This window comes from Heterocephalus glaber, unplaced genomic scaffold (assembly GCF_053883595.1).
Source record: "Heterocephalus glaber isolate CG9 unplaced genomic scaffold, H.glaber_assembly_v1.0 deba00001497, whole genome shotgun sequence".
NCBI lineage: Eukaryota > Metazoa > Chordata > Mammalia > Rodentia > Bathyergidae > Heterocephalus > Heterocephalus glaber.
In genome coordinates this window covers 13,549,713-13,562,770 of record NW_028258320.1, presented here as the reverse complement: position 1 = coordinate 13,562,770, position 13,058 = coordinate 13,549,713, and the positions used below count along the sequence as shown (strand labels likewise).

Genomic DNA, 13,058 nt, shown 5'->3' with positions numbered 1-13,058 from the left:
CACAATGCTGCAGAATGTGTTCCAAAGCTTGATGTGTTTGGGCTTTTTGGAGTATCCATGAAATAATTTGATTTAAAGAGTTTTTGTTTTGTATGTATTTTTTTAATTTGTAGGAGTTGCATTCTGGGGTTGGATTATAAATTAATTTCCATGAAAGAGGTGAAAATAGAGCTGGAGGAGCTGACATGAATTGCAGTAGTTGACTTGAAAGACATTCTTTTTATTAGTCCTAAAACAGATCTTCAGATCACCCGGCTAGTTAAACCTAACAGGCCATGTAGACTCTGAGCCCAGCAAGGCCCTTCTCTTTTATTAAGACCCAGCTGTCAGAGGGTCATTAGGTCCTTCCTGTGGAAAACAACTTGCCCATTAATGTTTGGGGTGGTCCCTCAACAGGATTTCTGAGTAAGTGCCTGACATTGAGTTTTTGAAAGAGTTTAAAGCTGGTAGGAGACAGATGTTGAGATTTGCCAGAAGTAATGCCTTCAATCTCAGCTTTCAGGCTTTGTTAAATATACCAGGATACATGTTTGCAAGGCTGCTGCTATCTTGTGAACTGACTTATAGTGCCGCTAGAAAAGACACAGAAGTGTGAATGAACTTCCTGGAGATCAAATCACTAACTGGGAAGAAACTTCATACATAAAAAGATGTGTCTTCTTGATGTGATGTTTTAACCTTGTTGCTACCTGTGTTCTCTAGCAGCTCCCATTCCTAGCTCTGGAAGCACCATAGTAAGTGGGCTTTTGCTTTTTCTGCCCTAGGCTATTTGCTTTCTAGAAGAGAAGGCCAAGCAGGGTCTCCTGAAAAGCCACTCTCTGATCTGGGCCGACTCTCCTACCTGGCCTATTGGAAGAGTGTCATCTTAGAATACCTCTGCCACCACCACGAGAGGCACATCAGCATCAAGGCAATTAGCAGAGCCACAGGCATGTGCCCCCATGACATCGCCACCACTCTGCAACACCTCCACATGATTGACAAGAGAGATGGCAGGTGAGTTCCTGGGCCCCGGGCGATGCTGCCACCTCTGAAGCATCTCCCACCAGAGAGGGTCCCTGGAGGTTCAGCACATGTATTCCAGTTGGAGATAAGAGGACCCTTGCTAGTATTATCAAAAAAAGAAAACGGGAAATGATATTCTTTGGCTCATTATATTTCACTTTGCTGTACCCTTCCACTCATGTGCTTTCTGATTTTTCCTATCCTTGGTAATATTAGCAACTAGAATGTGTCGGTGTGTGAAGGTGAAATGAAATTGCAGCTTTTGATTGCATTTTGTTCTGCCTTATCACATTACAGATTTGTCATCATTAGAAGGGAAAAGATGATATTGGACCACATGGAAAAGCTGAAAACCTGTTCCCGGGTCAATGAACTTGATCCAGAGTGTCTGAGGTGGACGCCAATTTTAATTTCTAATGTTGCGGTTTCTGAAGAAGAGCGGGAAGCTGAAAAAGAGGTAGTGATTGGCTTCTTTATCCTAAATTGTGTAACTTCAGTCTCACAACTCTCTTAAGCTGAGAAAGTCATTAACGTCATTGTCAAAGGCTTGTTTATGTGTAGAGCACTTGTGAAATGATATGGCACTAATTTATCCTAACTGAGGTTACATGGTAAGACATGATAATTTTATTGAATTGAGTATGAAAAATGAAACATTTATCATTGATCACAAAGCAGCATTTTTCACTCCCGACAGCATATAATCAGATCAGATTTGGTGCTGAGCTCCAAGGCTGCAATGTCAATCGATTCTTTGTGTTTATGAACTTGCTTAAAGTGCTTCATGCCAGTGAGCATGTAATGTAGTGATAAAGGATTCAAATCAATTAACTGCATCATTTATACTGCTAAATATCCCATGAAACCCAATCTCCTTTGATTTGTTACCCTAACTGATGCCAAGGGGCCCCGAGATGATGTGAATGGAATTTGCGTGGCTGGCTGACTGTCCTCATCCGAACTCACTTAGAGACCCTTTGCCATTGATTCTTAGAGGCTCTGGCTATGGAGCTGTCCTCTCTCACTGGGCGCCATTTCTACCCTCCCCTCCTAGGCTGAGCGGCTGATGGAACAAGCTAGCTGCTGGGAAAAGGAGGAGCAAGAAATCCTGTCATCTAGAGCGAACAGTAGGCAATCACCTGCAAAAGTACAATCGAAAAATAAATATTTGCATTCCCCGGAGAGCCGGCCAGGAGCAGGGGAGCGAGGGCAGCTGATGGAAATGGCCAAGGAGAGCAGTGAAGAAGAGGAAGAAGAGGAGGACGAAGAGGAGGAGGACGATGAGGAGGAGGAAGAGGAGGAGGAGGAAGAGGAGGAAGAGGAGGAGGAGGAAGAAAATATCCAAAGCTCTCCTCCACGATTGACTAAACCACAGTCCGTTGCCATAAAGAGAAAGGTATGTGTCTGTTTAGATGTTAAGTCTGTGAGTCTCTTTCAATCAAATATTTGTCACTACCAGCATTCTTAGTATGTTTTATTTTCTGTACTTAGATATAGTTTATGTTCACACAGCCCCAGTGATCAGATAATTGTTTACCTCACAATCATGATTGTGTTTACTGATGGCCACAGCAGGAAACCAGGGACTGGCCAGCTTCCTAGTCTAGTAGTCACTGCCACCTGCTGGTCTGCAGGAGTAGAGTAAATGGCAAATGGGATTTAAAAAGGGCAGCAGAGAGCACTACCGACCCTTCCAGGCCTAGGGAAGCCAGGAGACTTACCCAAGGTCACTGGAAGCCCAGTGTTCTGCTGCTGTTTCTTTGTTTTGCTCTTGACATAACACTGTTACAAAGTATCGTAGGTATTTCTCACGCGGATATTTTTTTATTTTATGGCCAACCACATGTTACTGAAATTCTTCCTATCTTAGTAATCTGATGGTTTCCGTGAACTACACCATCTCATCTCCAGTGGTACAGAAAGTGAACATTTTGATTTTGTCTTTAGGTAGTTGCTTCCCCAGTTCTGATATCTTTGTCCCGTTATCTATCTGTGACATGAAGCAGGGCCAGGTATTGTTAGTATAGCCAAATAGAGGGAATGCAGCACAGGGACTTGCAGGACCCATCCCCAGTTCAGGGCTCTTTCTCTATGCCTGGCAATTAGAGAGAGGGTAGCCGGGGTGTTTTTAATTTCTTCCAAGAAGAATAACTTCATGTATTATGTGTATAATGAGAGGAACTTTTCCTAAGAACATCAAAAGCCAGAATCGTCCCAGACTTGACAGGGATTACAGCTATATAAATGAACTCGGGGCCAGGGATTTAGCTTAATGGCACCGTGCCTGCCTTGCAAGTGCAAACTCCTGAGTTCGAGCCCCAGTACCAAAAAAAAAGAATATATAAATGAACTCAACCTAAAGAAACCAGTTTTGGTTTTTTGGGTTTTTTTGGTGTTTTTTTTTTGGTGCCGGGGATCGAACTCGGGTCCTTGCGCTTGGGCTTTTTTGTTTTGTTTTGTTTTTTTGGTACCGGGCATCAAACTCAGGTCCTTGCGCTTGTGCAGCAGGTGGTGAAACCACTGAGCTAAATCCCCGGCCCAGAAACCAGTTTTTTATATTGGTTACACTCAGGTTTGGGAAAATTCTATCTTAGGAAAGTCAAGCAGACTAAGGAAATTAACTACAAATGTCATATTGCAGAGTATGTGTTCTTCAAAAACGTTCAGAGGACGGAAAAGGTAAAGCATAAATTTTTTTTTTTTTTTTTTTTTGTACGGGAGATCAAACTTGGGTCCTTGCGCTTGCAAGGCAGGAGACGGAACCACTGAGCTAAATCCCTGGCCCAAGCATAAAAATTTTTAAGATACCTATGATGAATGTCATTATGTTGTACACCTAAAATGTACCAATAAAAGGATATACAAAAAAAAAAAGTTTTAAGATACAGTCTACCAGGAGGTTGGCTCCCTTACCCCTGATACCTGGGATTGATATCAGGGTCTTCACACTAAGCTATATCCTCAGCCATTTTTTTTTTTAAACAGTGTCTTCTGAGTCACTAAGTTGTCCTGGTTGGGCTTGAATTTGTGATCCTTCTGCCTGAGCCTTCCAGAGTACTGGGATTACAGGCAGATGCCACCAGGACTGGCTTGTACTGGGGCATTGGACCCAGAGTATTGCACATATTAGGCAAGTGCTGTACCACTGAGTCACACCCCTAATCCTTTGCAGTTTATTTCCAACAATTTTTGGACTCAGTTGTTGACACATTACATTTTAGCAACAAATCTACCTGTTCGTCCTTTGTTTGAAATTTTTATCATTAAATACTTTTTTACTTGTGAAACATACTTTATCATTACAATTCTAGAGAGTCATTTGTGCCACCCTTGTAGTACTAGTAGAAAAAAATTTGTATCTTACATAAAGATGAAATGCTGTAGGGCTGGGGATTTAACTCAGTGGTTCTGCTGCTTGTCTCACAAGCACAAGGTCCTGAGTTCAATCCCCGGTATCAAAAAAAAAAAAGATGAAACGCTGCACATTTTTTTTTCATGGTGCTGGTGATTAACCCCAGATTCTTCAGATTGAGTACATCTACAGCCTTTTTAAAAAATTTTTAGACAGTCTCTGAAACTGCCTGGGCTGAGCTCAAACTTGTAATCCTCCCACCTCTGCCTCCCAAAATGCTGGGATCACAGGTATGTGCCACCACCTGTCTTTTTCAGCCCCCACCCCCAGTAATGGGGACTGAATCCAGGGCCTTCACTAAGCTTCATCCCCAGCCTTTTATCTCTTTATTAAATTTTTTTTTTTTTAAATATGGAACGCTTCACGAATTTGCGTGTCATCCTTGCACAGGGGCCATGCTAATCTTCTCTGTATCATTCCAGTTTTAGAATATGTGCTGCCAAAGCAAGCACTAAATTTTTATTTTTATTGATCTTGTTTTGTTTTTTTTTTGGTACCAGGGATCGAACTCCGGTCCTTGCGCTTGTGCAGCAGGCGGCGAAACCACTGAGCTAAATCCCTGGCCCTATTTTTATTGATATATGTTTGCAGAACGTAATGATTACATTCCTTATGGATTTTTTTTTTTTTTGAGACAGGGTCTCTTTAAGTTGCCCGGGCTAGGCTCAAGCTTGGGATCCTCCTGCCTCAGCTTTCTAAATTGCTAAATTACAGGAATCTGCCATGCCTGGCTTCTTTTAACTTTTTAAGGTGTCATCCATATTAAACTGTTTTGCAAAATTATCATTTCCCCACATCCCAACAGCCAGCAACCACATACGTTTGTTGATTTTTTTTTTAAGCCATAGAAGAATACTTTCTTCAAACTCTTCTTCTCTCCTTTCATAGTTCCAGAAGTCCCATGAAATGAGACGAGTAGGCTAGTCACATACAGTGTCATATTTCCCATGCTTTGCATGTAGTGCACATCCCTTAAACAGTTAATCAAGTATTAAATGAATGACCTGATGGCTAGTAAATTATTACAACACTTACAGACATCAGGGTTTGTGACAACCTTAAAATGTCTATCGTGTACAGGATATTGAAGCCAGCAAGTACCACTTGGAACATAAATGCTAGGAAAGCAAAGCTTAGCTTTTAAAATCTACAGTCAAGCTGCTAGGCCATTCCCTCTCGAAGCATCTGCTTGAGCAAACAACTGTTGTATTTGGAAAACACTTGCCTGTGTAGTTGGAGCCTGAGCAGGATGTTAAACATCAAATGGAAGGTTTAAGTACAAAGGCACCACAGCAGCCTTTACATGTGACATTCTCAGCTGTGCCTTCAGTACGTGTCTGCTGCACATCAACTCACCCATTTAATTTCTCATGAGCTCTGATGTACTACGTTTGGAATTAATTTCAGAGGCCTTTTGTACTAAAGAAAAAAAGGGGTCGTAAACGCAGGAGGATCAACAGCAGTGTAACAACTGAGACCATTTCGGAGACAACTGAGGTCCTGAATGAGCCCTTTGACCACTCAGACGAGGAGAGGCCGATGCCACAGCTGGAGCCTACCTGCGAGCTGGAGCTGGAGGTGGAGGAGGAGAGCCGGAAGCCGGTCCTGAGGAGAGCATACCAACACCAGCCCGGGAAGAAGAGGCAGACGGAGCTGGAGGAGGGAAAAGACAATCACTGCTTTAAGAATGCTGGCCCCTGCAGAAGTAAGTAGAAGGTTATAAAGGCCTCACCTTCTCTGCACAGCTTGCTCTTAGAATTGTTCCAGTGGCACCTGTGAGGTTGTACCAGCACACCCGACGTAAGTGCCCTTCTGTCTGTTCTTACTCATAAAAGAGTCTGTCCTTTTTTCCTGGAAGACCTGAACTTTTCTCTGGGTGGGTTTACCTTTGCAGAAATTGGCTTATCATTGAAAACTTTGAAGTCTGTCAGTAAGAAATACATTGCATTTCCTTGGTTGTCATACATACTTTTCTTCACATTTAGTATTTTGAAAATCAGGGCATACCTATATCATCATCAGTGAGAGGACTGCATGTGATAGTTCTTTTTCCTGGAAAACAAATACTAGGAAACCAATAGTGCATCTTAATCAGTAGTAGGGATACACTGGGAGCAAGAATCATCTGGATTCATTCATACCCTGTTATAGCTCTGATAACATGGGACAGCATAGAAATCAAGAAAGTAACTTTTCTTCTAAGTTGACCGGGACACTCCTTCCTCATACTCTACAAAAATATGAACACCAGTGAATTGTCCTTGATACCCTGTTGAGAAGCATCCATGCCTGGCCTGTCAGCCTGGGCACTGACTCCCAGCAGAATCATGACAATTTATGGGACAGTCTCTACTCTCCCAAGGAAATGACTCTACTCAAAACCTATTCTGGTTTGAGGAATAGCTATCTCATTTCCCTGGGAACCATAGTTCCAATCAGGTGTTTCAAAAGTCAGTTTTAAGAACACAGACAGTAGTCACTGAGGGGATGACATCTTACCCCGGGAATATAGAGACCAACCATTGTTCTTTGGTTTCTTGAAATGAACAAACGAAAACAAACAATGAACTCAGTAAGAGATGGGGCTGGGGTGTGTGTGCTTATTTCCACTTCTTGGCTGTCTTCACTGGAGCCTATAGATGAATTATCATCGCCTTTCTCCACTTTCTGCTATTTACCTTTAGAAATTCTTTGTGGCCACATTATATTCAATTCCTTTTAGGATTCTCCCCTTAATTCAGAATAATTATCAGAAAACTCATTTCCTGGTTTAGGGAGGTATTTCTACAAAAGCTGGTGGGACCAGTAGCTTAATACTGATTCTGGGGCTGGGATTTAGCTCAGTGGTTCCGCTGCCTGCCTCTCAAGCGCAAAGTCCTAAGTTTGATCCCCGGTACCAAAAAAAAAAAAGAATACTGATTCTGGGACCACTGGCGTGGCACTTCACTATTGTGAATAGAAAGAAAACATCCAGGACCTCTTCAGATGACAGTTAATTCAGGCCTAGGGCTCGGTACGTCTGAAGGATCTTTCTATGTGACATGCGTTCTTTTCAGCCAGTCAGTTGGAGTATACACTTGCAGGTGAGTGTATGTGTGATCCTTTTATTACAGAAGTGAAGTAGAGCTTACCTTGATGTACACTGATTGGATTAGAAATCACTCTGTTCTGCAATAAGAATATCTCATGATTGTTAAATCTTATTTTTGTTCTCCAAAATGGGGGTGTGTGGTTTTTTGTTGTTGTTTGTTTTTTCAGCACTGGTGATTGAGCTCCAGGCATTCCCACATATTAGACAAGAGTTCTACCACTAGCCCTAGTCCTCCTTTTTATTTTTTTATTTTGAGATAGGATCTCACTGAGTTGACTGAGTTAGACTCAAACTTACAATCCTCCTCCTTCTGCCTCCCAAGTAGCTGGGATTATAGGCATACACCACTATGACCAGCCAAAGTGGGATTTTTTAATAGGGTTATTGCTCTTTATAAACATTTTCCTTTAAATTGACCAGTGAGTCTAGGAGGTTTTTAACTTCCAAAGGTGTTAAGGCATGAGTGTTTTGTATGTGTATATTTATATAGTGTTTGCATATATTTATATAACTCTGCTTGTTTATTTACATTCAGATAGAATAGATAGATATAGAAAAATAAGCTTACCTGAAATGAAATGAACTTTACAGTTATTGTTTGTTTCTATTTGTCTTGGTGCATATATTGCATTTGAGTAGCAAACTGATCCAAAGTACATTGTAGGTAAAAGTAGTACTAAAAAGAATATTGGTATTTTGAATGTTCAGGAATTTCACGGTCCTCGCATTGTAGGTTGTGTCATACAGAAATGATGATCCCAAAAATGATGACACATGCATGCATTTGTGTATCTAGTTATTCATTTGTTTCAGAGGTACACCATGTTCAAATGTTCAAATCAAAGTAAATGATACAGTCTGAAATAATTTAAATCTAGAAAATATCTCCAGACAGAAGTTCAGTCACTGGAGGTAGATTACAGGAGTTAGGCTTCCAGTCATTTTTCCGGTGCCGTGATGATTTAGATATGTGAGCCTTAATCCCTTTTCCCTGTATTTCCTAATTTGTAGATGTTCAAAGTAAGTTTTTTTAATTGTAGGTACTCCGAGCATTTGCATCAGAAAATGTCTTATTTGTTAAGCTGAAATATTTTCCCAGGCTAGGTTACTTACTTGATTTATGCCACAGTATGATTCCAGGTTTCTCTTGATTATATTTATCATCTACTTCTTTTTTTTTTTTTTTTTTTTTGGTACCAGGGATCAAACTCGTCCTTGTGCTTGCACAGTAGGTGGTGAAACCACTGAGCTAAATCCCCGGCCCCCTATCTTCTACTTCTAACAAGCTAAACTGAGACCAGTGCTGGCTAGTTAATTTAGAGGAATGGTCAAGTTGTCTGGTTATGCCTTCTAATTTTTCTTTTTTCCCTTCCTCTTCTCTTTTTGCTAAGACAATACAGATGACGATGCAAATAACTTGAAAGAAGGCAGCAAAGACAATCCTGAACCTCTAAAGTGCAAGCAAGCATGGCCAAAAGGAACGAAGCGAGGTGTCTCTAAATGGAGGCAAAACAAAGAGCGAAAGACCGGATTTAAACTGAATTTGTACACCCCACCAGAAACACCCATGGAGCCAGATGAGCAGGTCACAGTGGAGGAGCAGAAGGAGATTTCCGAAGACAGAAGCAGCCCCGCTCTCATGGAGATGGAGCAGGAGGTGAGGGAGACCACAGAAGCCCCATTGCCTCGGGATGGAAACAGAAGGGAAGACTCATGTGTGCCTGGGAGTCCACATAAATCACCAAGCGAGAAGCCAGCCGATCTCATCAAACCTGAGGAAGAGGAGGAGGAAGAGGAGGAGGAGGAAGAAGGAACTGTAGAAAAAGACCCAGATGATGCTAGAAGTCAGGAAAAAGAGGAACCAGAAATTTCCATGTCAAAAGAAGACCATGTGCATCAGGATGATCATGAAGAGGAAGAGGAAGAGGACGAAGAGCCATCACACAATGAGGACCATGATGCAGATGATGAAGACGACAGTCACATGGAGTCCACTGGAGTGGAGAAGGAAGAACTCCCAAGAGAAGCCTTCAAAGAAGTGCTGGAAAACCAGGAGGCTTTTTTAGACCTTAGTGTTCAGCCCAGTTATTCGAACCCAGAGGTCCTGATGGACTGTAGTGTTGGCACCACAGCTTCATGTCACAGTGAGCCTAAGGAGCTTTCTGGGGACACTGAAACTGCACCTGAGTCTGATGAGGAGCCCCCAGAAGAACAGGCCAAGAAGCAAGACCAAAAGGACAGCGAGGAAGTAGAGTCTGAGTTCAAAGAGGGAAACATGGCAACCATGGAGATCGACTCAGAGACTGTCCAGGCGGTTCAGTCTTTGACACAGGAGAACAGAGAACAGGACGACACCTTTCAGGACTGTGCCGAGACACAAGAAGCCTGTAGAAGCCTACAGAACTACACACATGCAGACCAAAGTCCACAGATCGCCGCAACGCTGGACGATTGCCAACAGTCAGACCACAGTAGCCCAGTTTCATCTGTCCATTCCCATCCTGGCCAGTCAGTCCATTCTGTCAACAGCCCGAGTGTCCCCACCCTGGAGAACAGCTATGCCCAAATCAGCCCTGATCAGAGCGCCATCTCAGTGCCATCTTTACAGAACATGGAAACCAGTCCAATGATGGATGTCCCATCCGTTTCCGATCACTCACAGCAAGTCGTGGACAGCGGATTTAGTGACCTGGGTAGCATCGAGAGCACAACAGAGAACTATGAAAACCCAAGCAGTTATGATTCAACTATGGGTGGCAGCATTTGTGGAAACAGCTCTTCCCAGAACAGCTGCTCCTACAGCAACCTCACCTCCAGCAACCTGACACAGAGCAGCTGCGCCGTCACGCAGCAGATGTCCAACATGAGTGGGAGCTGCAGCATGCTGCAGCAGACCACCATCAGCTCTCCCCCAACCTGCAGCGTCAAGTCTCCCCAGGGCTGTGTGGGGGAGAGGCCCCCGAGCAGCAGCCAGCAGCTGGCACAGTGCAGCATGGCAGCCAACTTCTCCCCACCAATGCAGCTAGCCGACATCCCCGAGACGGGCAACGCCAACATTGGCTTATATGAGCGAATGGGGCAAAGTGATTTTGGGGCTGGGCACTACCCACAGCCATCCGCAACCTTCAGCCTTGCCAAACTGCAGCAGTTAACTAATACACTTATTGATCATTCATTGCCTTACAGCCATTCCGCTGCTGTGACTTCCTATGCAAACAGTGCCTCTTTGTCTACACCGTTAAGTAACACAGGGCTTGTTCAGCTTTCTCAGTCTCCACACTCTGTCCCTGGGGGACCCCAAGCACAAGCTACCATGACCCCACCCCCCAACCTGACTCCTCCTCCAATGAATCTGCCACCGCCTCTTTTGCAGCGGAACATGGCCGCATCCAACATTGGCATCTCCCACAGCCAAAGACTGCAAACCCAGATTGCCAGCAAGGGCCACATCTCCATGAGAACCAAGTCGGCGTCTCTGTCACCAGCTGCTGCCACCCATCAGTCACAGATCTATGGGCGCTCCCAGACTGTAGCCATGCAGGGTCCTGCACGGACTTTAACAATGCAAAGAGGCATGAACATGAGTGTGAACCTGATGCCAGCCCCAGCCTACAACGTCAACTCCGTGAACATGAACATGAACACTCTGAATGCCATGAATGGGTACAGCATGTCCCAGCCAATGATGAACAGTGGCTACCACAGCAATCATGGCTACATGAATCAGACGCCCCAGTACCCTATGCAGATGCAGATGGGCATGATGGGCACCCAGCCATATGCCCAGCAGCCAATGCAGACCCCGCCCCACAGTAACATGATGTACACAGCCCCAGGACATCACGGCTACATGAACACGGGCATGTCCAAGCAGTCTCTCAATGGGTCCTACATGAGGAGGTAGGCGGCCTGGGCGGTCCCAGCACCCCCCTGGGCGTCACTCTTGGATTGATCTGCACAAATACCTATGAAGAGTACGATTTCAAAACCAGCAATTGGTGTGAATGCAAAAACATTTGTTGGCACCATTTATTTAAAAAAAAAAAAAAAAAAAAGCTGTATGCAGCAGAAAGCCTTATACAAGTTGTTTTTCTTTTTTTCCTTTTTCTTTTTTGGTACCTTGGTTTCTGTTTCTTTTGTATGAAATCCTTGGCAAAGGAAGGCCTCTCTCTGGACTACAATTCGGAGGCAGTCACTTGTTGTGCCTGCTTCCCTTAAAACAATGTGGATATCAAACCCCCCAAATTATCTGTTTTAATATTGAACCTAGAGCTTTTTTTTTCTCTCCCCATCCACTCCATGTAAATGCCTTTAGCATTTCAGTTATTGTATATTTTGTTTAAGGTGACACTTCAGCATGCCGCTAATGTCTTTGTTAGTGACAGTGCATTTTGTAGTACTGTACAAGTGTTGTGCTAACAGTAAGCCATTTCTTAAGTTTTTTGCCTTGATTAGGGTACCCTAATTTGAGGGTTTAAAAAAAACTATATTTTTGTTAATTATAAAACTGTAAAGAGCTATAAAAGCTATTCCCACTTGGTTAGTCAAAAGGGTTTTATTGCTAAATGTTTGGTGTAAAGTTGAGACCCTTTTCCATTTTGGTGACAGATTTCTTTGGGGAAAAAGGCAGCTTTCTGTTTTATAAATGCAGACTTCTGTTTATTGAATGAAGCATATCTCAGTGTTTATCTGTCAGGTTTTGAAACATTTCATATATGTCCAAATACTTGGCAGGATTTAAAAAAATAGTGAATTTGGTGTAAAGTTGCTATTTTATGGAAATGCCTCTAACTTTACATTTTCATTCCATCTGTAGATTTTTCTATCTTTATAAAATATTGGAGTTATTTTTTAAGGAAAAATAGAGAAGTAGCTTGTGAATAGCTCAAACTAAGCTTACAAATCGCATGTAAAAAAAGCAAAAAAGTTATTTGTGTCTGTTTATATTGCTTCCTTTTTTGTAGCCTTTGTACCTGTACAGGGTGACAGTAAGGGCCAAGCAGGAGAGGCGTAATCCTTGTATAAAATAGGAGCCAGCAACACTCTTGTATTTATCTGTTCTCTTTTTAGTCAGTTACTTCAAAAAAAACAAAAAAAACAAAAACAAAAAAAGCTGTACATTTTAACATAAAATAAATTATGATGAGCCATTTTTAGCCTCTTGTGTCCTGTCATATTATGATTGATGGAGAATGACCAATGGAACTGTATCATGTGTCACATCTCAGAACACATACACATTTTGGGAAAATAAATTATTTAGTGTAAATTGGAGTTAAGAGATTTTCTGATTTGTTTTGACTTTGGGGGAGGGGTTGGCAATAAATAAGAGTAATATCTAATAAAACCATCACATATACCAAATACCTATTTAATAAATTAATTTATAATGGATTTTAATGCTTTTCATGAAAGTTTATTTTATGCTAGTGCATACCTTCTGTATGCCAATCATTGTCTTTAAAATAAAGTGAATTTGTTTTTTTCTTTTTGACTTTGATCTTCATTTGCAAAAAGGTCCTTCACAGATATCCAGTTGCCTCATTTGTA

At 42.4% G+C, this 13,058-nt stretch overlaps 1 protein-coding gene and 1 non-coding gene across 8 annotated transcripts in view; one reads left to right on the top strand and one right to left on the bottom strand.

Moving 5' to 3' along the window:
* Window positions 1–12,993, top strand: part of Kat6b (lysine acetyltransferase 6B) — a 186,924-nt gene extending 173,931 nt beyond the window's left edge. For all 7 annotated transcript variants that reach the window (XM_087184681.1, XM_013072875.3, XM_004846322.3 and 4 more), the window contains 5 exons: window positions 765–996; window positions 1,303–1,462; window positions 2,060–2,401; window positions 5,825–6,122; window positions 8,900–12,993. In XM_087184681.1, the coding sequence (XP_087040807.1) occupies window positions 765–996; window positions 1,303–1,462; window positions 2,060–2,401; window positions 5,825–6,122; window positions 8,900–11,412 (3,545 nt within the window). In that variant the 3' untranslated portion in view covers window positions 11,413–12,993. The remainder of the gene's footprint in view (window positions 1–764; window positions 997–1,302; window positions 1,463–2,059; window positions 2,402–5,824; window positions 6,123–8,899) is intronic.
* LOC147825562 (U6 spliceosomal RNA) lies at window positions 4,763–4,869 on the bottom strand. The gene has a single exon (XR_015440602.1). It is a non-coding gene; the product is annotated as a U6 spliceosomal RNA (small nuclear RNA).
* Window positions 12,994–13,058: the final 65 nt, after the last annotated feature.